This window comes from Oenanthe melanoleuca, chromosome 6 (genome assembly GCF_029582105.1).
Source record: "Oenanthe melanoleuca isolate GR-GAL-2019-014 chromosome 6, OMel1.0, whole genome shotgun sequence".
Lineage (NCBI taxonomy): Eukaryota > Metazoa > Chordata > Aves > Passeriformes > Muscicapidae > Oenanthe > Oenanthe melanoleuca.
Window position 1 is genome coordinate 22,673,818 of NC_079340.1, and position 23,816 is coordinate 22,697,633.

General features: G+C 43.4%; 1 protein-coding gene across 2 annotated transcripts in view; it reads left to right on the plus strand.

The window, feature by feature from the left end:
- Window positions 1–23,816, plus strand: part of SUFU (SUFU negative regulator of hedgehog signaling) — an 83,938-nt gene that overhangs the window by 53,539 nt on the left and 6,583 nt on the right. For both annotated transcript variants that reach the window (XM_056495027.1, XM_056495029.1), the window contains exons 8-10: window positions 1,404–1,515; window positions 11,979–12,113; window positions 13,566–13,704. In XM_056495027.1, the coding sequence (XP_056351002.1) occupies window positions 1,404–1,515; window positions 11,979–12,113; window positions 13,566–13,704 (386 nt within the window). The remainder of the gene's footprint in view (window positions 1–1,403; window positions 1,516–11,978; window positions 12,114–13,565; window positions 13,705–23,816) is intronic.

The window sequence follows — 23,816 nt, forward strand, 5'->3', positions numbered from 1 at the left end:
ACAAACTCCACAGCCATTGGGAGGCTTGGTATGTCTCAGGGCAGCAAAATGGATTTTGGCCTCTTTGGAGAAGGCAGGAGAAAGGAAAAGAGCTCTTGTCGTTATTTTGTCTAAATATGCCTTTCAGTTCTTAGGCAAATTGTAATCTGAATCTGCAAAGTTAAACTCAGCACCTGCTGAAACCAGGACTGTAAACACTGCAAGGTGAAGCAATTTCATTTTCCCAGGCTGTGTTTCCTTATTAACATTGTCCCTTCTTGGGAGGCAAGTTGGACTGACGCTGCACATTGCTGCAGCTGAGCTCAAGGAATTTGTGCAAATACAGAACTCTGGAAGGAAGAATTTAAAAAAACATGGAGTTCCTCTTTACAGTGAGATGCCTTCTCAGGGTAGAGATGCCATAGCCATTACACAGCCTTGAAATTATGCATATTACCTTTCAAATGGATGAAGCAATGTAAAATTTGAGGGCTTGAGATTTCCTGGATTTAACAATGGTTTCTACAGGAATGGCATCTTACTTGTTCTTAAATCCATGGTAAAAATTAGTGAAATGCATACAGCATTTTTTCTGGCTTCTGTGCAAATATTTTGAACTGCAGTGGATCTAAAAAGGCTGTTTTGCCTCAGCCTTGAAATGAAAAGCCCGAGAGAGGTATACATGATGAAATTTGTGTACCCTTCAAAAGATTTTGAAATAATTTGGGGTTCTTTTCCTCTACCTAATTCTTACATTTCTTAAACACAGATGAGGAAACTTCTAAGAAAGGGAGGAAAGCTTCCTACTGAAAGTATTTGGCCAGTAGACATTTCAGAAAAAGGCAGAAGTAAAAAGACTGATTCTGAATTGCATAATTTGCAGCTTATTTTCAGATGTGAGCTTGAGGCTAAAGGTTGCCCTGCATAAAAATCCCTCCCTTTGTGAATCTTGTTGTAAATTAATCAACAGATTTCCAAAGCCAATTGCAAAAAACTTGGAAACATTCATACATTAGTTTAGGAAAAGAACTAATTCCTGTTATGCCTAATGGGAAAAATGATTTCCAGTACAAAGGCTTGGAAGTGTCAGGAGGTTCTATAAGAGTTACAGAACCAACAAACACCTCATTTATGCAAATATGACTAAACTACTCAGAATTTCTTCATCAGCAGGACTCAGTACCAAAGATTCCAGCTCTCCTTGCCTGACATAACAATGAAGCCCAAACAAGGGAACTCAAGCTGACATTATAAAGTAAAATAACTCTTAAGGAAGTTCAGGAAGTGCAGTTAAGTGTTATCCTATAACATTTCTCCACTTCTTTCTGAAGGGGAAGAGTTCAGATGAAACATACTTGATATCTTCTTGTGTCTGTGTTCTTTCTGGGGATTCTAAACCATGTTGAAAAAAATTCTCTCTGCAGATACAGAGCAAATCAGGGAGACTTTGCGGAGAGGGCTTGAGATTAACAGCAAACCTGTCCTACCTCCAATCAATGCACAAAGACAGAATGGGTTGAACCTCGACCGAGCACCGTGAGTTTCACCCTGCACATTCACATGGTGGCAGAGGGGAGGCTAAAGAGCTCAGCATGAAAAACAAAGTTAAAGCTGGGTGGTAAAAGATTTCGCAAGGGGAGAGGAAAGCTGGCCTTGAATACTTGCAAAGTGCAAGAATAGAGAAGAGTTGTTCAGGTTGAATAAATGGGCTAGTACTCAGGAGGACATCTTTTTAGAGGGGTTTTGGACAAACTGTGCTAATGTAGAGTGGCTCTGACTGTTCTGTAGAACCTGCTGTTCATGGTCTTTGGTGTTTGAATTCAGACTGGACTGATCCCTATAAAAAGTACTGTGCTGAAAAGTGCTTTGGTATCAGTAGAGATACGTAGCATAGTTGACTGCTGTTATTTTTTTCCTGAGTATTTTATTTTCAAGCTCATAATTACAAACCTTTTGGTTAAAACGTTGATTTTTTTTTCTTTTTGGGTGACTTTGATCTTGCTTTGCTAAAACAGGTGAGTTCTGTCAGTAATTACATGCCAATAACACCTGGGTCTCTAATAGGAGCAGTCTAACAGGTTATTTAAGTGGGGCTAGAGTGGCCCATATCTGTTGTAACTTTGGCTTAAGTAAATCTATAGGAAATTACCCGTGGTTTCAAGCCATCTGTAGTATACGCACTTCTGTCTTTCTGTATTTCTCCCCTTCCATCTTAGACTTCAAGTGCTAGTTCAGTGTCTTCCCACCAATTTTAATGTTTCCATCTAAATTATACAGAAAGACATGCATCTTTGCTGCAGTCTTTTTTCTTGGTATTTCCTTCTGATGAACATGTGTACCTTTCTGCTTTCAAGAGTAAAGATCATCATGAAATCACCACTTCCCTGTAGTGTCAGGCTGGGACTGGTCTGTTCCAATTCCTGCTTCATTCTTGATTCAAACATTTCATGAGAAAAATATTTCTTGTTGTTGTCCTTTCTTGTTCTATTTTGTGGGTGACTTCTGATTTGCCTAATATATGAATGTTTATGAGTTGCCTAATCCTTTGGGGGAAGTATTATGTGTCAATTGCTGATGCTTTTTGCTAATATGTAATATGAGATATAGGTACTTATATTTAAAAATCTCAAGTGACTTTATTATTGCTTTAGGAATAATTTTACTTTTGCCATGTAGTACTTACATGGAGTCAAATTCTGCTTTGACTCAGGTTTTGAGTAGTGTTTCTCTGCCTGCAGGTTGGTCACATGGGATCATTGGTTGGTCCCACTGGCCCCACTGAAAAAAATACAGAATTATACCATGTGATTTGCACAAATCACACCCAGCCTTGTAGAGCTCAAAAGTACTGGGCAGGATTTCTCACAGATGCTGGGCTCTTGCATGCATCTACAATGTCCAGTGTAAGCTCAAGTGGTTGGAGGTGACCACAAACATTTTGGGTGCACATCAGGTCAAGGAGGCAGCTGATGGGTAAGCCTTAATGCTGAGAGGCAGCTGTTACTTAGATAAGAGAGCTTTACATTATTCAGGGTGAGATAAACAGAGATACGTTTCAGACAGAGTGGTGAAAGGTTAGCAGAGGTCTAAGATGAAGCACACAAATATTTACCTGGGGTTTTAACTGTTTTGAGACAGAGGAAGGCAGGTCAAATTCAGAGGCTCACATCTGTGACAGTGCTCTTTGTTGCAAATCTCTTACCTGCAGCAGCTGCACACCCACCCTGCCTGGTTCCCAGTGTTTGCCTCCTAGGAGGTCAATGCATTCTCTGAGGTCTATTGTTATCACTGAGGAAACTGATAGGGAGCCTGTTTCTCCATAAGCACTTCTGTTAAGGAAAAACAGCTATCAGCTGTATTACTGTGGTGATACTATTGGAGGGAGAGGGGAAATGTCAGTTTAAAACAGCAATGTGTCCTAATACTTTCTTCCTCCATCTTACTAGCTTTGAGAGGAGTTTAGGAAGGATCTTCTCCTTTCCATGTAGCAGATACAATGGGACTTGTTCAATGCATTGGCCATACCAAAAGGGGTGGTTTGTGCTGGAAAGCAGTGTTTACTTACAACCTCTGACTAACTAGTACTTAAGTCAGACCTGATGATTACCCTTCCTGTGGCTAAAACTGATCAGTCAACACATTTTCCAGAACAGTGTGGTATAGATGGAGCAGAAGAGGAAGATCTTATGTCTCTGCCTTCCTCAGTACACTGTCTCAGCATGTCTCATGCATTTGAGCAAAATTGCTCAATATGCAGTAAGTACAAGAGCATAATATGGAGGCTCTCATCTCCAGCTGCTGCACAGGAATGTAACTTAGGAACTCACTTTTGCATGCAGTAATGTATCTACATCCATGCTCTCTCCAGGTACCTGCAAGGGTTAAGGCTGAGACACAAAAGGCACAAACCCAATGCAGATATAACTCTTTCATAGGACTTCTGAGCACCTGAGATAAAGGAGAATTCTGTACATAGAGCTAGTCCTTCTGGTGCAATCCTTGCTTGCTTTGCTTGAGCCTGATAGGGCTGAGACTCAGGTCTATCTTTCACTGTAAATCTTGTATAATCTAAGGCAAATCATTTAGCTATTGAGCTTCAGTTCTGAATCTATAAAATGGGACTAATAACAATGTCATCTTCTTGAGGCACCACAAGGATGAGTATGTTAATGATTACGGGGTGCTGGCTGATGGGAAGCAGGCTTATGTGTAATCATATCCTGCACTGTACACACCAGATCATAAAATATCAAACCTGTGGTTCTTTGCAAGGGTCCTGTGAATAACTGGTGCATTAGAAGTTCTTTAGGAACTTGACAGAAACACTCTCTTGAGGCATGGCAAATTGTTTCAAATCTGCTTTCCACAGCGAACACTGCAGAACCCCAGGCTGTCAAATTTCCACCCAACTGACAGTAGGATGTTAAAGTCTGACACAGACTCTAAGGGCTTTGTGCAGAAGAGGAATGTGCTATTTATTTATCATGGATTTGCAACCACCAACTGGTTTCCTAGTAGCTTTTTTCCCTTTCTTTTATCCTAACCTTACCACCCACACACAAAAATCTATCAAGGTTTTAAGCAGACAACCTGTTCTGCATTCAGCATCACAAATAGTATCAGAAACACTCAAACTTTTGAATATTTATTTGTATGAAATGTAGACGATCCCGATTCCATACAGATTTCCCAGTCTTTGTATGGTTACAGTTTTCAGTGCTTATGCAAAAAACTCACATTATTTGGTTATTGATAGGGCTTGATTCAGTGTTTTGGCTCCAGTGAAGCACATACTTACATGTTAAGCATTCATATTACCAGTTGTTCACTGTCCCAGAGTCCTGAAAAAAGTTCCTTTGAGAAAAAGCTGGTTTCTGTCAAAACCCTGCTGGGCAGCTGTAGTACTTCGATTCATTAGTGTTATTACCGTAGACTGTGTAGCCCTTTTTCTCCTAAGGATATGAATAAAAGCATACTTAAAGCTTAAAACTGCATTGGACATCTGTTTCTCAAAATGACTGTTGGCTCTGTTCACAAGCAGCCATTAAATCAGTTCGTACATATTAACAAAAGAACATGTGAATTAATCTTTGGAAACATGACTAATCATTTTGAACATAGGTAACTGAATACTCTCAATTACCACTTGGAAAAATAAGAAGTGTATGAACACCAGTGTGTGTTTCAGTGGTGCATTATTTGTTTCTTAGGACCCATCAGCTTAGTAGGTGCTGCTGAGATACACAGAAAGGCAAGGGCTCCCAGTCTCCTGAATTGTGCACATTGACTCTTGTTGGATACAGAGAACTGTTACCCGTAGGGAATGTTTAAATGTCAGACTAAACACTGCTGCTGTCAAGCCCTCAGTGGGCTGGAAACTCCAGATGTCAAAGTTCAGTGACACTTGTGGAGTCTTGCTTCGATCACTATTTAATTTCTTGATGTAATAATTTCTGGGGCCGAGTCTTTGGTTGTCCCTGGTAATTAGCTCTGTGCTCTCCTGTGTGGTAGGTGAGTAGTATCTCCGCGTTACAGATTAGGACAGCACAGCTAATTTGCCGCAGTTGCAGTGAGAGGCAGCATTGGGATAGGGGAATTCTTGACCTTTTCCACCCCTCAAGGGCCCCCTTGATCATCCAGCATTGCTGAAATTGATGTTTTTCTGCCTCTTGGCTGACTCAGACTGTTCTTCTGTGAGTTGAGGCATGGAGTAGAAACCTAGGGCTAGTGCACTGCATTACTGCATGTGTCGAAGCTAAAATTATCTATAATTGTTGCATTTCATTGTGCCAGAATTCAGGTATTGCCCACGCACACCCCAGTGTCTGAATGTGAGGTTTGAGTGATAGAAAAGGGTCTCTCAAGTCTATATTACTTTGATAAGGCTTTTCCATCATGTCTGTGCTGTTTATAACTCTCCCTCTTCTCAAAAAGGATCAAGTGGTGTGGTTTGCATGCCTGACTCTTGTATTTCTTTCTGGGATTTCCCAGGTAATCATGCTGATTCCTTTTGTATCGTGGTCATTTGTCCAGGGACCCAGAGAGACCTCAAGTCCCATCTGCATTCAGTTTCTAGGCAGAAAGACAGGTTGAGTCTAGGGAAACCTGAACATATGGTAGCCCTGTAGCCATGTGCTAATTCCATCCAGCCCTGAACAGTTTCCAGATGTGCAGGGAAATGAAGGCAGGTTCCTGGCAAACAGAGTAGGGAACAACCCTCCGGCAGGTGGGGCTGGCAGGACTGTCCTGGCAGTGACCTGCTGGAGCTCTGCACTCTGAGCATCTGAGGTGGTTGCCCTTCCCTCGTGGGAAGAGGGAGGAGTTGTGTCACTGCAGAATTCCTCCTGGGATATCCCCAGACTGTGACATGCCTGGTTTGGAGCGCATGAGTAATAGTGGCACTGCTTCCAGGGCTGGAGTCTACTGCTCCTGTAGTTCCTCTGACTTGGTAAATAGGGCACACGGACATCTCCTGTCAGGGAGCAGCACTGGGTTAATGCACATTAACAAGCTCCATCTCAGCAGCATTTCTGAGGAAGCTCTGACGATCAAGCCAAAATGTAGGATTTTCTTGGAGGCAAGTCTGAACTTTGCTTCTCCCAGTTGAAAACTGAGTTTTCATTCTGCTTTGCTTGGACGGAGGGGAGCTGTTGTCTTTGTAGCTGGTTTCCTGTCTTCAGTTCTTGGAGGCAAACTTTACATAAAGAGGAACATTTCAGCATTCTCTGAAGCTGTCTGGTTCTGGCTAGGCTTTCTGATTCTGCAACCACTAAGTAGTAAGTTTCCAATCCAGTCCTGCTTATTTAGGCATGCTCTCTCATCGGTTCGCCATTCAGTGGTGTCCTGGTTGAGTCAGGAATGCTGAATGGAGGGAGGCAATATACTTTAGGGAGTGTCTCTCAGCATGAGACTGAGTGCTGGGTGACAGGATTGCAAACTAGGAAAGCAAATGTCTGGAAAACCAGTGTCAGTAGAAGTGCAAAGCAGTCACCACGCTAATAATTTGCACTCCTGCATAGCTTTCCCCATCTAAGAATCCAAAAGTGCTTTGCAAACATTGACTTAATCCTTGCAATGTCCCTACATGGAAAAATGTCTCGGTTTTACAGACAGGGAACCTGAAGCATAAAGACTTGTTTGACTTCACTCATGAGTCTTCAGGGTGCCAGTGGCACAGCCTAAATCTCTCAATTCCACTTCAGCTGCAGGTCTTGGAACAATCTGGCCCCTGCAAGCTCTGACAGTGGTTATTATGCAGCTTTCCAAAGGGTTATGTGAGTGGCAAGAAGATTGTTGCTACTGGCATTGTCCTAGCATTCCCTGCCAGGAAATGCACACAGAACATCGTCACCATCCTGTTTAACAAAGCTGAGGAGCGCCCAAGTCTGAGCACTCGAGGTCTCAGTGTGACCACGGCAGGAGCTGTGTAACCATGTCCTCCCCAGTTCTGCACTTGCCTCTGTGCGTTCCTGACGGGTGCTGTAACTCTGTGTGCCAAGGTGCTTAGGGCTCTTTCCCACAGCTGCTGGTTTGCCCTTCAGGGAAACTGTGGGAAAGAGACTGGAAGATTGCTGGCACTTAAGTGATCTTTGACCATATCTTCATGAGGGAGTGAGGAGGTTTGAAATAGCCATGGTTGGAAAGGGAAGAAGGGGGAGTGGAAGGGGGGGTGGGAGGGGAAGAAAAGTGGCCCGACCTTTCTCTGCCAGCTGTGCAAGCCTGCACCGATGGTTTGCATTTGCTAACTCACAGTACTGAATTTTATATGGAGGGAGCAAGGAGCAATGACAGAAACTAACTTCAGTGAGGCAGTGGGCACCCACTCATGGAAAGAGCCCCTGCCATGGCCAGATTCCAACAGCATGTCCTTTGTGATTTCGATACCTGGGATGGTAGCTTGGAAATACAGCAAAATTATGCTCTGTATCAGCAACTGAGCTTGGAGGGGAACTGAGACTTCCTTCCTAGACAGATCCATGAGATCAAGCGCTCTGATCATAAAGCAAAGCGCAAATGCAAGAATAAATAAATCTTTCTTAATCCCATCAACCTGGTTATTCTTGAATCCCATAAAATAACTGCCAGTGGTTGCTTGAGAAGGAGTTGCTATAAACACGACTTGTAAGGAGGGGACATCCAAACTTTGTGCAACCCAGCGATTGCGTTGGCGATTTTCCAGGATCCCCACGGGCTGCCGCTAATTGGCATCAAATTAAGCAGGTTGCAGCCACCCTCATCTTTAATACAAAGAGAGAGCCCCCGGGAGGCTACAGGTTCCAGCGTGTGGCCTTCTCACATCAAGAAGGAGCACAGCACACTGGGGTTTGAGTCTCCTCAGGCCCTTCCCCCTTGTTGACAGATGTGGGGAAGCTGCAGGTCACACTGGACACCTTTACAATGGCTTAACCACCCTCTCTTTCTCAGAAAAAGAGAAAAAAAAATCAAATATGGCTTTGGCTAAGTTCATGTTAATCAGAATTCATGAGACTTAACAAAAAAACAGCAAACATAATTTCCTCCCTCTCTCCTCCGCCCAGAAGCAGACTACTGGTAGAAACTGAAGCTGGAAAAAAATAGTTGAAAGTCAGCTAAAGTCACCTTGGTAACTGCAGCAATACACTTGCCCAGAACAGGAGACATCAAACCCAACTACAAACAGCTTTAAAGAAACAAAAAGAATGTAATCATCTAAAGAATTAATCTGACAACTGCCCACGTTTACACCTCCCACAAGCTCCCAATCAGAGGGAAATGCGCTTTAATCTCCTCCAACTCCCCTCCAGTTTCACAAAACACTAGATGTGCAGTCTTTAAACTGGGGCATTTCCGGCATGCTGCTTCCATTTAAATCTCCTGCCTTTCCTAATGCAGCAGCCCTGGCTTTTGCAGAGTTGTTTTTTCTGGACACTGAGAAACATGAATTTTTTTGTGGGGGTTGGACAAAGTATTAAATCTGGAATAGACAAAGTTTGCAACATTTTTCAAGATAGTCAGCTAGATCTTAGTCATAACAAGTAAAACTCCACTGACTCTTGTTGCTGATTTATTTGGTGATGGGGTGGAGGAAGCAAAGACTTACGGGTAACTGACAGTCGTAAAACCAGGGATGTTAGTGTTTGAAACAAAGTTTTTCTACTTTTTTTTTCTGCGTCTGAAAACTACAAGCTGTGGATGGCAATGTTTGTTAGGACATGAGCTTTTTGTTAATAACAACCTAGAGGTCCTGCTGACCCTTCATCTGGGCTATCACCCTTTGGAAGGGTCAGCAGAAGGATTTCCAATCTCACAGAGAATTTTAATGGGTATTTCTTAGTTCCCTTGTCATGCAACATTTTTCCAAGTCTGAAAGTGATGGCACTGTGGCCTCCTGATGTGTTATGCGCAGCCCACAATACACAATTCTTGTTTAAAAAGGTCTGCCTTAGACAGAAGGTTATTTGGTTTCTGCTATTGGAGTTTCATCCTTAATTTTAAATTCCTCAAATTGCATGAGCTCCTCTGAAGGGAATCAAGAGACAGAGAGTATGAGTAATTTGGAAAAAAATTGTCGAAAAGATTAATCCTTTCATGTCATTCAAAGTATTTAACTACCATTTTGCTTCACCTTTTTGACAGAAGGGCTGGTTACTTATTAATGTGAAGTCATAATTATTGACAGCCGTAAAGTCATGACAGTTCCGTTTGATAGTTATACATTAGTCAACATCTTCTCTTGAGCATGTAATGACAAACAGCATTTGCTGGTTTTAATAAGACTCAGAAAGCTTTGCCCCTTGCCTCCAGAATATTGTCGTCATTTCTATTATTGCATTAACAACCGGAGGCTGTTTCCCCTCCGGACTGCAGCCCCATTGTGCTTGCAGCTGTACTGGCTAGCATGGTGGAAACCTAAAAACCCACCTTCAGCTCGGAGGGATTTGGAGCCCAGGGGTGTGGGGAGCTGTCCTGCAGCTCTCTGTCCTGCTGAAGCACACACCTTACACCATGGATTGCCTGTGAGGCTGTTCTGGGATGCCCCCATGCCTGGAACGCCTAAGCAGTCCAGGTGAGCAGTGCAGTCTCTTGTCTGTAGCAGTAACATTGCTGTAAAACTCTTGATCCACTCCACAGTGCCTAAACTCCTGCATTTAGGAGTGCAAGTTTATGGCTTGCTTGAAAATCATGCATTGCTAATGGCTGACCCTTTTGGTAGGGACTGATAAATGAATGATTGGAAGCTGTAGACCACAGGCTGACTTTCCCACAGCTCACTGTGTATATAAGATCTGATAAGGAAGTTGAGACAAAGCTTAGCTTAAGGTCAACTGATCATTAATCAACTGTAACTGCACCTCTCAGGTAATCAGCCTGAAAAATGCTGGCCTGCTTCACTCTTTGAAGACCCCACCTAGAAAGAGCTATAAAATGTTTGCTGAAGTAGATTAAACACAACTTTAAGTGCCACACATAGACTACAAAGCATGTTGTGTTTTTGCTTCAGGGTTAACCCACTAAACTGACACTGCTGACTGCCAGTCCATCAGCCCACCCTGTGCATAAGCTGTATCCTGAGCTACCATGTCCCTCCTGGATCCATTACTACTTTTGTATGTTGCTAAAGAAGAAAATGTTTTACAGTTTTTATCTCACAGAGAGCTGAGCTGCTCTGGTATCTTTTTTCTGCATCTCTGACCTGGCCATGCAGTGTATTTGCAGGTTGGACCAAGAGATATCAGAGTTTAGCTGTTTCAGAGTGGGCAGCTCAGCAGCATGGGAGGCTGATCTGCACTGGAATCCACACTGAACTGCACTGCTATGTGTGTGGTTGATGGGACTAATTTTGGGACAGCCCTCAAAGGTAAAATCAAGTACAGGTGTCATCTAGGTCAGCTTATGAGAGTGAAGCTTTCTTTACAATGATTTCCAGATGTACACTAAAGAAAGTTAAGCTTGGATAGAGGAAGGATCCAGGCTTGTTTTAACTGTGTTCCTCAAATGAAGCCACAGCTTGATAGCCTTGTTTAACTTTGTGTTCTTGTGGCACAATGGAGGTATATTGCAATGTGGAATCTCTGTGCCCTCCTGCTTTCCCTGTCTCTCTCTGGCAATTCTGTACTGTAGATACTATCTTAACAAAGTCTTACCTCTATTAAATTCTTGTGGAATGCCAGGTGACAAAAATATAAATCACTCACCAGACACTTCTGATCAGTCCATGTCATCCATTAAAGTCATAACCCATCCTGTCCTTTATTCTTCATTCCAGACTGTCAAGTAAGGGGTCATGCTGGTGCTCTTTGAACATATAAAGTGTTTATGGTCAAGTATCTTGAGATAGATCATTTTATTATCTAGAGGATTTGGTCTGGCAAAGTTCCTAATCATGTAACAACATAACTGTGTTGTAGCTCCAGAATATGCTGGTCTTGCAGAAATAAAGGAATAAGAAAGCAAAGCTATCATTGTCCTAAAGCAGCCCAACTTAAAAGGGAAAAGAATCTGTGAATCTCCTACCTGTCACATGGAGAATCTGTTCCTTGGCTGTTGCACTTGATGCTGGTGGAAGCAGGAGATTCTCAAAGCCTTTTGGCTGAACTGTGCGGAAAAGGGCACAAAGGACTGGACAAGTCTTTCCTGCAGGCCACTGCCTGAAAAATCCTGAAGATAAAGCAAAAGCAGGAGGGGGATACACCTGGTAATTCTTCCAAACCATTTTATAGTGCTTGGAGTTTTGGAGACTGCAGTTTTGCTGCAGCTCTTTCCAGAATTTTTTTTTTTTCTTCACACTGAGAAGGGATGCACCATGTTTATGCATCAATTCAGATCCTAGGTCAAATCAAGGTGAAGAGCTGCATGCTGGGACTAGTAGTCTGAAGGAGGCTGTATGTCTGCAGGAGTGGTGAAAACTCAGATGTGTCTTTGTCTTCATAACATTTTTTTCCTGTGTCCTTCAATATTTACATTCAAACTAGCGCACAGTACTAGAATGCTGAATTTGTGCATTTTGCCTGTTCTCTCAGAAGCCGTAAGGACAGTTTGGAAAGCGAGAGCTCAGCAGCCATCATCCCTCATGAGCTGATCCGCACCAGACAGCTGGAGAGCGTGCACCTGAAATTTAACCAGGAGTCCGGAGCGCTCATCCCCCTCTGTCTAAGGTGAGTGGAGCCATCCTCCTCCTCAGCCTGTGCTAACATGATGCTTTTGCCTTGTGGCATTGTTTCACCATACAGACATGCATGCAATGGGTCTGTAAAGGCCAGAGCTTGGATATTTTTGCCAAAACACATTAGAAACAGATGATTCTTTGCATGATTCTGTGCTCATCATGTTTTAAGATTGTTTCTCATTCTTTTTACGTCTTTCAGTGTCTTTTGAGTGCTGAAGCAGGACAGGGATAGTATAGGGTTTTTTTTATTAGTCTAATGTTATCCACCCTGTGATAAAAAAGGTATATCTTAACATACTCTGTCAAAGAAATCCCTTAAGTTATTCATTCTGACTGTGGACTCAGATAAGTGGTTGTGCAAAACCTGTTTGCAATCAGTTTATGCATACAAGAGTGGATTTTAGACAAATTATATCACATGACTGAAGGAGCAACACACTGGTTTTTTTGCATACTCTATACATTGTCTTTTGAAGGCTCAGTCTATGCATATCACTGCCTTCTAGTTTTCCATAATTTCATCCAGCATTATTTTTAAAAATCCCTGTGCAAATGTTCTAGTCCTTAAGATAAAGATGAACTGTCGTGTCAAGACAAATGATTGTAGGTGATTGAGTTACTTTAGCTTAATGAGTTACGTGTTGGTAGTATCAGAGTTATCAGCAGCAGGTGCACACTTGCCTGGGCCTGTTGAGAAACCAATGGGAAAGTTAACACAAACATGTTTTATTTTACATCACAAATGTGTGAACAGTCTGTCCTGATCAGTTACCTCAGCTCATCTGGCCAGCAGTAACTCATCAAGCAACTGTGACTCTGGTAGGCACTAAATGTATTACCTGAAGTTTTCCCTCTTGCATGTTAGAAGCCATTCATGGGTGTAACAGATGCTCTGAGCCGAAATACCAGAGCCATGATTTTCTCTTGCATTGAATGAAAAAAGGGAAGTAAAACTGCAGATGGTTGTGAATGTGTGTTTTCTAGGAATTTGCTTAAGTGATACAGGTAACATTTGTCAAGCACCAGGACAATTGATTACTAGGTATTGTCACAGCAATGAGCCTTCTTAGAAATGCATCTTCACATTCCCTCATGATGTGGAGTCTGGATTCTCTTCTGTAGTTTCCATCTTGCAGGAAAACTTGCTGTCCCCTGCCTTTACATACATCAGCACCTCATCATGGGGATAAGCATGAAGTGGGATTTAGATGTATTCTAGCCCTGAGATTAAGGGGGAGGATCAGAGGTAGTTCCCTGCCTTTGAAGGAGGCTTACAACCTACTTTTTGGAGCAAATAATTCTTATATTTCTGAAAAATAAATATTTGCTGCCTTCAAAATAGTTTCCCATGCTGATGGCAGAAACAATAGTGATGTATCTCCATTGTTGTGTTGAATGTTGTGCACGCCCTCTCAACTCATGCACGTGTTTAATTCCCCAGGGGAAGGCTCTTACATGGACGGCACTTTACATATAAAAGTATTACAGGAGATACAGCAATCACATTTGTATCAACGGGAGTAGAAGGAGCCTTTGCTACAGAGGAGCACCCCTATGCAGCCCACGGACCTTGGTTACAAGTGAGAAAGCCTGACTCCTGTTTTTCCCCTTTCCTTCTTTACTGTGACCTAAAAATTATCTTGCTAAGGGCTTGTGTTGTTTAAAAGTGTAACAAACCTATATTTTCTGCTGCAACATCTCTTATTGCTCTTGCACAATATTTTCAGTAATTATGGCCTCAAAAGATAATGGTGAAATGTTGCTATTTATATTAGTGGAACTCAAAATGATAATTGACTGGAAAATTCAGAAATCATCTGTGAGTACAGTAGTATCCATTTCCTGAAGTCAGTGAACACTTTACAGGCTGTATTTATTCTTGATTTCTTCCAGAAAGGAATTTGGGGAGGCAGAGTGGAATGACCTAAACAAGAATGGAACCAGGGCAGAAGAGCTAGAAAGCTGTGGGACTGTCATCCTGCAAAGCCAAGATCTCAGTTTGACATCATCCCTAACAGGACAGCAGCACAGACAGCAATGCCTTTCAGTTTTAGCTCTTTTCTATTGATTCTTTGACAAAAGCTGGTGGTTGCTTGAAGCACCCACACATTTTTGCACCCACATGTTTTTGGTATCACAGATTTTCCCTGGAAAATCCCCATCTGCTTGGAGTTGAGGGTCAGCCCTAGAGCAGTGATGCATTAATGATCTGACAGTGTAACACTGTTCTACCCTTGAATTTCTTTATAGTTATAAGCATATTGTGGAAAAAAAAAATCTTGAGGGAATATGTTAATGCAGAAAAGCCCATTTCTGAGGGACTGTGTGTGCAGTATGTCTCTGCATTCACTGTAACTGTGGCATCCCTGCCTCCTCTTCTGTTTTGAAGACAGGGGGTTGTTTCAGCATTGCAGTGTTGCAGTTAGCCTTCCAAGGACTTATTTTCAAGGCATTCTGCAGCCTGCATTCATATGTCTGGAGGACATCATACCTTGGAATCTGCATGACTTATAAAGGAGCTGATCTCAGCCCGAACCATCTCATGTAGGGATTTTCAAAGACCCTGCATGCTTTGATTGTTCTGACTGGAAAGTGCAATGCTCCTGTAATGATTAACAGCAAAGAGTCAGGTTTAAGGGTGGGTCATTTGCTGTTGGTTCCTGTGCTTGCCAACACGATACACAGGATCTTGTGACTGTATTAACTCCAAACATGAGAGTTTGTTTGAATTTACATCACATCTCGATATATATTGATGTGTAGAGTAGTCAGGTAACCTCTAAACAGTGAAGAATGGCAATAATTATGTCACCATTCAGACATGTTAACCCTTATGAACCTGGCTGTTTTCATGCCTCTCATTTTGGTGCTAAAAATGTGTAAGATTTTTGGAGTAGGTGGGATGGAAAGGTGAACAATTGCTGGCTCAGATGGTAGAGAGAAGCAAGTTCCCGTGCTTGTCTCCTGCCAATGTATTGGATCTTCTTGTCTGACATAACCAGCTCTGCTGCTGGCCCCTGACCTGTCCTGTATTGAGTACAAAGGAGGACAGGCTGAAGTGGGGAGGAGGGAAGGCTAAAAGCAGCCTGGGACAGCAGGAGTAGCACCCAGTTGTGAGATGTGGGAGTGTCTGAGACTCTTGGCTTAGTATGCAATGGAAGACTTGATCCGTGCTCAGCCCTTCCTTGTGGTGTTGGGAGCAGGGGAGGGGGAGGTTCATGTGGCTTTGCTTCAGAAGTAAAAGAAGTTGTGGTGCAGAAAATTTCCAAGGCGGCGAGCTGTGTTTGGTTTAGTCCATTGCAGCCTGGGCTGGCTGAGTTGGCAAGTCCTGCTAAGCTTTCACAGCAAGGCCCAGAGAGGATTTTCCTCCTCCCTTGTTTGGGACCCCAGGCGCAGCAAGGAGCTCCAAGGAGAATTTGTGGCTGAAAGCACATTAATGCAATGCAGGGGCATGTTGGAAAGAGAAGTAAATGGAGGAACTGTGAAGAAGACATGTCAGTCTTTTTCTCCTGTAGACTTTTCCCTTATCTTAGGGTAGAAATAAGAGCCTACAAAATCCCAGCCTCAACTCTGCAGCAGCCAGAGACTGGCTTCTCTTGAGTCTAAGCTTTGGTGCAGTGGGAGCCCAAACCTGCAGACTAAACACAGTACCTCCTGTTTACATCTTGTGGGCTGGAGTGGAGCATGTCCAAGGTGGGACAAGCCAGAGAGCTGCTGTCTATCAGCCCCCGCTGCCCAGGCTGAGCAATGAGCTGAGAGTCACTGGGCTCTGGTGGAAGGTGAGCAGATGACAGGAGTTTGGCAGGTCCCAGCACCATTCCAACCAGACAGGTGTCCACATCTCCAGCACAGCTGGCACTCAGCGGGAACCGTTTTAGCAGTCTCAGCAGAAAAAGTGAGGAGTCATTAGAGCAGAGAGATTGTACGCCCCATTTCTATCAACAGTCGTTCCAGGTCACGTTTGAGGCATGTTAGTAAGGGAAGCCTGTCCTGCTGCTGCCCATGCTCTGGGGATGATTAGATTATTTCATTCTCCAGAGCTGTCAAATTGGCACCTTTCCCAAGTACTTGGAATTTTCTTTTTCATTTAAGTAACATTTAATTAGTTCTAAGAAGCTAAATTCTATTAAGGATCTTAGCATGTTAGGCTGGTTTATTTCTGAACTCCTTCCTCTGTGTCATGTATTGTTGAATAGGGAAATTGCTTTAACTCAGAAATGTACAAACATATTCAAGAAGTCCTCCTTGTTAACACTAGACTCCTGTTTATATGCTAGCTACTGTGGCAAACTCTCTGATGTGTAACACTTGAATTAACATTACACATGATCAAAGGCTTCCGCGGTTCTTTCTTCCACTCCCCCTTCCCCCAGTGCTGCAGAGCCCCCACATTGCCTTCTAAGCACCTCTCCTCTGCTTTCCAAGGGATAGGTGTTCCAGATGCACAGAGAAAGGCTGTGCAGGAGATGTCTGGCCCTGTTGGAGGGTTAAGGATGCTGATCATGCAGACAGACTCCAACATAAACTGCCCCACAGTGACATTCGTATTTGTGATGGAGCGTCCAAGGTTCTTGGTTCCAGTGTCTGAGCTGTGCCAAGTGTGCAACTCATCACAGATTGACCTTGTTTGTCTCTAAAACATTCCCAAAGCAAGGTGAGGTTGTGCGTGTGTTTTCTCTCCCTCCCTTACTTTTGTTCCAACAGATGATAGAGACACTCTGTTGAAATGTGTTACTGATCAAGCCTGTCCCAATAAAGTTGCCTGAGCCTTTAATACATATTAATATTATCCTGGGGTAGTTTGTGTCAAAGCCTGTCAGCATGCATCATCCTTTGGGAATTACCATCATTAAGTCTCCAGTGATGGGAGTCAGGACATGCTTCTGCAAAGCTCCTCTGCTTTTATGTGGAGCTCTCTGCCCGTCTAGCACAAAGCAGGCTGTTCTCCCCTCCTGACTTGTTCACCTGGACTGCTTACTCTCCCCAGAGGGGAGAAGGAGGTTTGTTTAGCTCTACCTTTAGATAATTTCTGCTCCTGCTGCTTTAGGCAGTCATTGTTCTAGGCAAGAAGATGACATTCAAGTCTTTGATCATGTGCAACGTACATGTTACACATCAGATACTGCTGCAGACTCTGACATACAAGCCAATACAGTGCAGTGAAAACAAACCTATAGTTAAGGAGTCCTCATTAACTGTAAAATCTAGCACACATAATGTAAGAAATATCTCTGCACTTTAGCCTTGCCCCTGTTACACGTGTATTTCAATGCAATATCTAATTGGAGAATCATACATATTTTTAACAGAGTGTGCTTTCCTCATTCATTGCACAGAGATTCAGTGTGTTTGGGGGATGAATCAGGAGCGTGGAGTAAAGTAGACTCTTGCCTATAGGACTTCCACTTTGTTTATTTGTTAAAATTGGAAAGTGTGTAATGAATGAGGCAGGTAATTGCAGAAAAAAATCACAGTAGTCTTACAGTCAAGCCTGTTAAATGTTGCTCTGGAGAACTGGGTCCTTTTCCTGCCTCTACTACTCTTTTCTTTCTCAGTGCTATTCCAGAGTCTTAAGCTAAAATGTTCTCACCTGGCAAGTGACTTTGTGTTCCTCATTTTCTGGATGCCCAGCTCAAGACCTGAAGGCTGATCTATGTTCCAGCAACAAGAGGAGGTCAGGAGGAATTCCCTTGTGCATACCTCTGTGCTCAAACAGGACTAAGTGGACTGGAAAACAGGGATCTGCAAGTTTTGAGATGGGCACTCACAAGAAGTAGGCATTTAGATTCAACTTTTTCTTCACTCATTTTCCTATGTCTGTTTCAGAAGAACATTCTTCCAGCCATCCTGTGAAGAATGTAATGAATTCAGTGCTTGCCAGGCATTCCAGCTCCACAGATGAACACCAGAAACAATTTCAGGAAGAGATAAAAATTTGTTCTTGCAGGTTAGAAGAAAGGATTTCTTTGGGGCAGGGGTTCAGCCTGGGAGCTGTGTTTGAAGACTCATGTTTAGCTTCCTGCTCTTGCAGGTTTTCTCTGTGACTTTTAAATCTCTACTTCCTTGACTCTCCATCCCCCATCTGTTGTATGGAGGGGAGCACTTCCCTGCCTTGCAGAAATGTGAGGCAAAGCACATCAGAGGTTGAGAAAGTGGTGGACAGTAGATTAGGTACTTCCAGTTGTGGGGGTTAATTTCCTTCCCAACATCCAGTGTTATCCATGCTGGCAGTAGTTGGATGGAGCATACTAAATAAAAGGTAAGAGAGTAGGAGAGAATGGGGAAGCAAGCTGAATGATAATGAAAAGAAATTATGGCTAATGCTGCATTCAGTGAGCAGAACCATCCTGAGGACTGAGCAGGGCAGAGGTCTTGCTGGAGAAAAACTGCAGGTGATCCTGTGATTACAGATTCATTTCGTGAGGCAGACACATGCTGGGGCCAAATTAGCATGGCATAGTTTCTATGCAGCAGTTTCCAAAGTTTTGTATGCCCAATGTCACTCATCTCTGAATGCAGAGGGTATTTTTTCCAGGTAATTTACTTGGGTTTGGGACTAATCCTGTTAGGCAGGTGGAGGCTATGGATCATTGGCACTTGGCACCCTCTGATTCTCAGTACAATGTGAGTGTCTGTGTGTGAGCTGAAGAGCTCACAGCAGTGGTGGGGTCTTACCCTCTGGCATCAGGCACTGCTGGGGGGCCCTCTTTGCTTGCCTCCCATGCCAGTAAGTTCCCAATGTCCATCTGACAGCATGTGGGTGTTAAGGCTGTGAAAATGTGGTTCTCCAGTCTCCTTGCCCTTTGTTGTCCCCAGCTTTGGCATCTGATCTGCCCTTCATCCTGTTTTTCTGTGTCTCCGTCTTCCCCTCATCCTGGCCTGTCTCTGCTTTCCTCTCCTCCTCTTCATTCAAGTTATAAAATTCCTTCTCCTCCTCCTCCACATGGTCTGACTTCCAGCAAGAAACACTGAGAGTGCTGGAGAGTTTCCCTGCCATTAGTCCTGATGTGCCTGGTGACATAGCAATTCTTCACCTCTCAGAGAAACGATCAGAGGAAAAATCACTCCTTAGCTGCCCTTTTTTGGGGCAGAGTTGACTTGGGCTGGGACATGGCCAGTGAAGAAGGACTCATCATGTCTCATAAAGGCTATGGGCAAACAGTACTTTCAGAGACTTCTGACTTAGCAAAGCATTTTCATGATCAGGAGAAAGACTTTCCCTTGTCCTCCAGAGCATTTGTTTGCTAATCTTCATCACCCTCTTTGTAAGGAGTGGTTCTCATGCCAACAAAATTATCATATGAATTTGCTAGTACTGTCAAAATACACTTTTTCCAAAATACCTCTCTCAATTCCTTTTTCCTTAAAAGCTTTAGAAAAAAAAAAATCAAAAACAAGGCATCCAGCATGGAAAAATAAGTTGATGTTTAGGACAGCAAGGTCAAACCTTTCATAGGGATGTTAAATGGGCCTGTAGGCAGGATAGGTACATGGAAGCCGTGGGAAGCATCCAGCATGCAGGAGCTATCAACATGTGCTATCTATGCTGGCAGTCACAGCAGAGGGGGGATTACTGTGAGCAGGGTCATGGGGGACGATCCATTCTTTTGGTTTGGCAACCTAAGTGAAAAATCTGGGAAAGAAGATCAGACTGAGCCCAATCTTTAAATATTTTCAGTTTTTCTTGCTGAAACAAAAGCCTTAAAGAGACCAAAAGCTGAAATAAAATCCTTTTATGTTGAATGAAACCAGAAATAAGAAAGTTTTCTTCAATAAAAACAGGAAAAAAATCTGGTTTTGCAGAATAGGGCTGGATATGTTAGAAGTTTGCCTTCTCTAATCAATATTTAAGGGATATAATGTTTATATAGGATATGAGAAACTCATACTTTATTCATACTTTATTTCTTTTCTTTAATTTGGACCCCTATTTCTACTTCTTTGCTTTATGGGCACCACAACTATAGGGTATTTTGGTTCTTGCTCAGCTCTTCCAATTGGAGTTGTTCCACATCATATAAAACACTGAATTAGTCACAGAGACAGAGTGCACAAGAGAATGACTTTGTTCCGGTAGAGTCAGGACATTCCCCTGGAAATGAGCACATCTGGTTCTTCTCTCTGCTAGACCACATGTTAAATCATTTATGCACATTGGCATAATGGCAGCAACAGAGGTTCAAAGCAACATTTGAAAGAGCTACTCTGATGCTCAAGATGCTCACTTGTAAGTGGTAGCTATGGGTCATGTCCTCTCTTGAAGACATAGGATTGATTTTTGGTCTCCCCAAACTTGAATAGACGTGTTATTCCTAGCATGGTGAGTTTAAGGACAACACCCACAAGCTGGTTTCAGTTGTGTACAACTATAGCCTGCTCTTCTCCAAAGCAGTTTTATGTGTCTACTCATGAAATTATTTTTCAGAATCTTTTAAGTGGCTTCCCCCAAATTCTTGAGCAGGTCTTAGAAATCTAAGCTAGCAGTTTTCCAATACATTTATTGTGTGCCCCAAACACTCCCCAAAATCTTGCTGCATTATCCTGTTTGTTCTCCTTCACAGCTGAATGAGACACTGGGAGACAGTGTAGGGTAGAAATGCACCGTTAGAACATGATGGTCCTCCCAATGTCAACTCTCCTGCAACATGTTCTCTAGAACTTTGTCCAGGCTAGTTTTGGATGAGTCAAGTTCTTTCATCCTTAATCTGACTGTCTATCCTGCCACCTAATGCCCCTCCCTTGCCACTCAAACTACATTTTGGCTACTTTGTGTAGGTTGTCTTCCACCCACTTAGTGCATTCCTTGAAGTGCCTGTTCTGCCTTTGCTTTTTCTCTCTGAAAGAATTGGATTTGCCTGTTGTCTTGGCTCCCTTGCCAGCCCTTTCCCCAGCTGAGCCAGATTTTATGTATTGAATCAAAGAAGCCTTGTCTGCACGATAGATCTCATCAGTCTGGGCTCTAAGGCGCTCAGTCCTTGGGATCAGCCTTGTGACTGAGAATGTCATGAAAAGATTCCACAAGGTCAAAATCTTTCAGTGTCATCCTATACTTCCTCTTCTGGGATTGTAACATCATGGTGTGAAGCAATAGGGTCCCTAAGGCATCTCTAAGTGGATGACTCTCTGTTACAAGGGGGGTTGTGAATCTCCTGGAAGAGCAGCAGTGGAATTTCCCATCAGAGGTGTTTGTTGCAATACTGGTACCTTTGGGGCTGTATTGAGAGCTGTGATGGATTCAGGCAGTAAGGTGCCTTTTCAAACAGTGTCAGGGCTGGCCTCACATAGAACAATGATGTGACAAGACCTCTGCCCTGAACCACTTGCAGCATGAGCAAAGCAGTGCAAAGAAGGCCAGGTCAAGGAGAGAGTAGAGAGGTGGCCTGGGGGTGTGCCTGTGGCACAACACATGGTTCATCAGGGGATTTTATTGGTTGAAATTTCAGTGGGAAAGGATGACACATTTTAACTTAACTTTTTGCTGTGCGAGAATTAAGCTGAAATATTTTCAGGGCAAAGGACTCCTAAAAGTTGCTGGGTATTTGCTGATGTAACAGATGATTTGTCTTAGGATACAACTGTTCACCTGTTCCAGGCATAGCACCCAATGGATGAACAGTTTCTTACAAGAGTTGGTGTGGTTTACATAGGGGTTTATTACAATGTGTCCTCACCTCTGGCCGGACATACAGGCCTGCTCTGTACTAAGTCCAGAACTAATAAAACATGGTTTCCTTTCTTTGACAAACCCGCTAGAAAAGCAACTTGCAGTGTTTAATGCAAACAGAGCACTAGGGCAAAGTGTGTGATTGTTTGGTTTTTTCCTAGGTAGGCAAGAAAATGGAGTATTATCAGTGAAAACCTCTCCTTCAGTGTAGCTGGGCAATTTGCTTGTGCCTTGCCCGAGGCAAAGCATGTTTCTTTAAGTTGGGCAGAGGTGCAGTTTGATTCCTAGCTCAGCCCCTGAGAGACCCCTGAGAGTCTTCCTTGATCAAAGTCTTGCCAGCTGTGCCAGGCATTCACAACATTGGTGTGACCTCTGTCCCCAGTATCCTTTCCTGAGCTGAAAATTTCAATCCCTCCTGGCAGTGTTGAACCCTGTAGTGAGAGATGGGGTGTTAACTGTGGGGTGGTACCTGTTAGCTGACTATAAAGTCTTTAATGTTTTACTAAGCACCAGATGCTTTCAAAGTCAGCCGAACTCATTTGGAGCCCCATGATCTTGTGTACACTTTTAGATTTCATCCCTTTTCATATGCCTGCAGCTGAGTACCTGTAACAAGTCACGATAGAGATTTCTCAGCCAGATGTGGGTATGAAGGCTTCAACACAGAAAGCTTCAACACAAACTCCTTCAGGTGACCTGTAGGTGAGCCCTGTGGATTAGAAGTAGATTTCAGCAAGCTCAGGTGTGACTTGCCACGAGAGGGAGACAGCATGTGTTCCCTGAGCACATCCACCTGAATGAGACAGCCTAGCCTGGTGTTCTGAACATGTCTGGACACTTGCAGCTGTTAGTGAAGTGGTGAGAACCCAAACTTTGTACCTCAGTTGTGTGGTAAGTACCTGTGATAGAAAACAGGGACTTATCTTCTGGCTAGTCGTCATCTTCCGAGCATCTGTAGCATGACTCAGTGCCACAAAACACAAAGAAAATGGAATCCAGATCTGCTGGCAGTGGTTTAGCACGTGTCCAGGCCTCTCTAGGTCAGGTCTGGGAGATCCTGGTGCGAGCAGGACTGTGCAGCCCCCAAGGAGTTGTTTCAGATATCCACAGCTGTCTGGCAGGGCCATTCACTGCTCATACTGCAAACAGCCATTGCACAGGCTGAGCTGCAGCCTGTGACCAGCTTCAGCAGGCTGGGTGTTTGCACAGGGCTGTGAAAACACAGTGCTGCCAGTACTGGGCTGCTGCAGCACCCAGGACACCTGCTCAGACTGCTCCTTTGCTTCCTCAGCACCAGCCGAGAGATTTCATGGGAGAAGAGGCTTGTTCAGTGCACATGGGATGGCTTCGTTTGCCCTCCAGATTGTGTCGGCTTTTCCCATGGCTGCAGCACAACAGTGGGGCTCTGTTTTCCTTTGGGAAGGGAATAAGCTGCTTCATCATTGTGATCTCTGTATAGTGTCCTGTTGATAAGATCAGTCAACAGCATCAGAGGAAAACTCAGATTCAGTTCTGAAGTATAAAGTGAGTGAGGCCTATTTGTTTAATTTGAGCTTCTAAGGTTTAAATCCCAGAGGAAATTAAATTAGGTGCCTAGAGCAATGGCAGTCTGTCATGTTTATTTGCTGGGAATGTCACCTTTAATATCATGCACATACAACGTGTGTGTGTGTTAATGTAATGGGGTATCATACTGTGCGGGAGCAGGCATGCTACAAGAATTGGAAATGTGAAATATTATGAGTGAGGGGTGCTGAGATCGGATTGGATTTCTTTTCAGCCTTCTCTGTAAGACTCACCAGCACAAAGGTGGTTTAGCTGATTGTAGATGGGGATGGCAGCCTGATCAATGTATGAGCACAGGTGTTAGTGCTCTTGGGCCGTTATGATTGGGCTACTTCTAACAGGAGAAATCTTGTCTGGACGCGAATCCATGATGACAATACTTCTTGCTTCCAAGCCCTCTTAAGCAGTTGGTGTCCTGCTGGCACATGCCTTCCCCCTGCATACTCAGGAGAGCTTCAAGAG